Source organism: Morone saxatilis, unplaced genomic scaffold (genome assembly GCF_004916995.1).
Source record: "Morone saxatilis isolate NCDOM2014 unplaced genomic scaffold, NCSU_SB_2.0 Contig23, whole genome shotgun sequence".
NCBI lineage: Eukaryota > Metazoa > Chordata > Actinopteri > Moronidae > Morone > Morone saxatilis.
The window spans coordinates 17,069,290-17,072,538 of record NW_023339796.1 but is presented as its reverse complement, the minus strand read 5'-3'; the positions used below and the strand labels follow the sequence as shown (position 1 = coordinate 17,072,538).

The following is a 3,249-nucleotide window of genomic DNA, read 5'->3' as shown; positions in this document are numbered from 1 at the left end:
ATGTGGTCTGGTTGTTTTCCCAAAAAACTTCCTCCTCTTCCCAACGCATTTTATTCACTATAACACACTGGGCCCCAGAATCAAATTATAGAGTGCTACTGAGAGGCAGATTCAGGTTCTCACAAGCTCTCCAACATTAGCTTACTCACATACACTTAAATGGGGGTCGATCAGAGTTTGAGCTAGACTTTTTTTTTTTCATTCATTCTTTCTTTTTATTCCAGAATTCCAGAACAACTACTTGACATATGTTTGAAATAGCAATTAAATAGCCAACATTTGAACAGAAATAAAACAAACACTGTGGCCTAACTACTTAATGTGACAATGACCTAAACACATAACTATGTGAAACAGAGAGGAAAGAATAAGGGAGTGATAGTGATGGAAACAGAGAACAGAACGACACAGAGCGACTGTTTCTGACTCTGGCTCTCTCAGCTCCAGTGCTCCGGTGTTACAGTGGGTCGACTAAACTCCTGTTTAAACAGACGCGTAACAGCGAATACGCCTCATCCTCTGCCGTGCTGTGTGATAGTCACTCTTCAGCTGTCAGCTGCCAGCAGGAGAGATGCTCCGTGCTGCCCTGAAACCCTGCCCCGCTGCTGCACAGAGTGCTTTTCGCTTCATTCAAAGCTTTATTCAGTTCAGAGTTTCTGAATATTGAATGTGCCACGTGTCCAAATTGCGCCATATTCGATGCTGCGCTGCCTTGGGTCCCCAGAAATACTCCCACCAAGTGTGTAGCCAAGTCAATAGGAGGAACAGTTGTAGAGAAAAGAATACACATATATACACACACAGAAAAATACCACTCAGTGAATCTCTCTATGACAGTGGAGGCAAAACATATGGATCATATTTCTATTTAAGTTGTCTCAGCAACACATCCTATAGCTCATACAACATTAGGTTGTTTCATGAGTATATGTATTTGTTTGGCACGTTTCCCACCAGACATTCGACCGTTGATATTTTCTTCTGCTGGACAACTACACGTAATACCGGCCAAAAGCCTGGGCCTTCATAACTTTACCAGTGCCTACTTTAACAAGCTGGGGTTTGGTATAGACAGTCTTGGTCATTCAACAACAGCACAGCCTGCTCTTTAATTCCGCATGTGTCAGCTGTTCAGGCCGGTGTTCGCTCAGTGCAGCACTGTTTGCTAGAGTGTTGTTGAGAAACGGTGGCGTCGCCATTCTGCTTGAATTAACAAGATCGATGACATACATGTGCACTGCTGTGGGACTGGCCTGGTTCGTAGGAAATTAGGTAATGTCAGACCTCTGCCATTGCTAAAATGGATGCAGTTTGCTTGCCTGGTTGTTAATATACTTTGCTGGACCACGCAAAGAAAGCCTTTGTGAGGGGAAACGTTGGTAATTGATTTCAGAAGTGATATTTTACTAGAAGCAGTGATTCATTACATCTTGTTTATATTCCATTAGCCATGGAAATTTCAATTGCATCCCCTTTACCTTCAGAACGTTAAGACTCATAATATGAATATATGAATACTGTTATATAAATTTGAAGTTGAATGTCTTGTTTGTCATTTCCTCCTGTAGATCACCACTCAGACATGATGGAGGTGGACAGGGACGTGGAGATCCCCCAGAGTAAAGCCATGGTCTTGAGGGGCCACGAATCTGAAGTTTTTATCTGTGCCTGGAACCCAGTGAACGACCTCCTCGCCTCCGGGTCAGTATTTCTACATCATCCCTCTCTCCCCCATGGGTTTCACTGGTCACGCAGTGTTTAGCATGGAAGAGTGTCATTTTTACAGGACAGTTATGTATGTATGTGTATTAGTTTCTTTACTTAATCACATTATTAGCTAGTTTACATTTAATACAAATGCTTATTTAATGACAGCGTTCAACCATAATTGAAAAATACACAGCAGCAACTGTTGGAATGAGTCCCTCTGGTCCTGTTTGTGGCAAAGAGTAGGTTTAACTTGCATGAATGAGGAAAGTAAGCTTGTTAAGTAAGTCCTTCCTCATTTATCACCTTAAACACATTTTTGTTGACTGAAGTTGTTTTTGCTGTGTCATTATCTTTCCCCAGATGAATGCGAGCATGCAGATGACTCTCTTCCCATGTAGTGTTTATTTAAGAGCAAAGCATATTTCGCAATATTACTGTGATGCTGTAAATGTGATATATTTTCCAGTAAGAGCTAATGACTAAAGGCTTATCGTGCATACTGACTGACTAAGCAGTTATTTGTTAACCAAGACCCTGCTGATAGATCAGTTGACTATGAGGGGGCAGCCTTAGGATCATGTTGGTTGTTGAGTGTACGAGTGTATTCTTGTACAACAGTTTGGTTGGTTAATGGTGGACTTGTAGTTCCACTGAGACGTCTGTTACAGTTCTGACATCTTTAGCAGTCTGCACTACTTGTGTTTTTGGCTTCAGCAAAACCGAACAGTTGGTCTCAAGAGTAGGGTTGGGTTCTGTAAACACTATGCACCTCTCAGCTGATTGGGCCAAACCACAAATATTCTATTTCACTGTATTCAGTTATTATTTTAAAATTTAAATGCCCAGCTTTATTAGTCCCCAGTTCAAACAAATCCTCTCATTGAAAGAACTATCTTATCCAATGATGACGTGTGTTTACGCCCCCCCCCCCCTTTACTTCCCAGTGTGTTTGTCAACATGACTCAGGGGAGATTCCTAAATTTCTGAGCTGTGATACAAATAGAAAAGAAGCTAAATATATGTGATGCACAACCTGGTCTGCCCTTTACAGCTTTCGCATCCCTTCAGATCAAACAGTAGATGCTGTGGACTAAAAATAAGTTATTTTTATTTTTAGATTAGTGTGAATTTGTGCATTAAATTCATTGCCCCTTCAACACCCATCCAAGGATATACCGACTTTAAAATGACCCTTACCCCTAAACCAAAATTAACAGTTAAGTGTTAATCCATGGCGCTAATTTCCTTCGCAGCACATAGATCGAAGCCTTTGTCAGTAAGATAAACTGATGTAACTTCATCATCTTTCTAAACTGACTGTAAATTGCCTAAATCAACAATTTAGTGCTCATTTATAAAAGTAGTCAGCACGAAAGAGGGGAGTATTCAACTAAATATAAAACAGTCCTGCTCCTAAGCATGGGCACACCCCTCAAAATGAAATGAACATGAAGAGAAATGCAATTACTTGTGGCACAGTCCTGTAATTTAAGAGGGGCTGCATCAGGGGCAAATGTCCACAAAAACCACGTAAAAGTT

At 41.0% G+C, this 3,249-nt stretch overlaps 1 protein-coding gene across 6 annotated transcripts in view; it reads left to right on the top strand.

Annotated features, from left to right (window-relative positions):
- The window catches only part of tbl1xr1b (tbl1x receptor 1b), an 18,587-nt gene that overhangs the window by 7,101 nt on the left and 8,237 nt on the right, over positions 1-3,249 (top strand). For all 6 annotated transcript variants that reach the window (XM_035670958.1, XM_035670957.1, XM_035670959.1 and 3 more), the window contains one exon: positions 1,569-1,701. In XM_035670958.1, the coding sequence (XP_035526851.1) occupies positions 1,569-1,701 (133 nt within the window). The remainder of the gene's footprint in view (positions 1-1,568; positions 1,702-3,249) is intronic.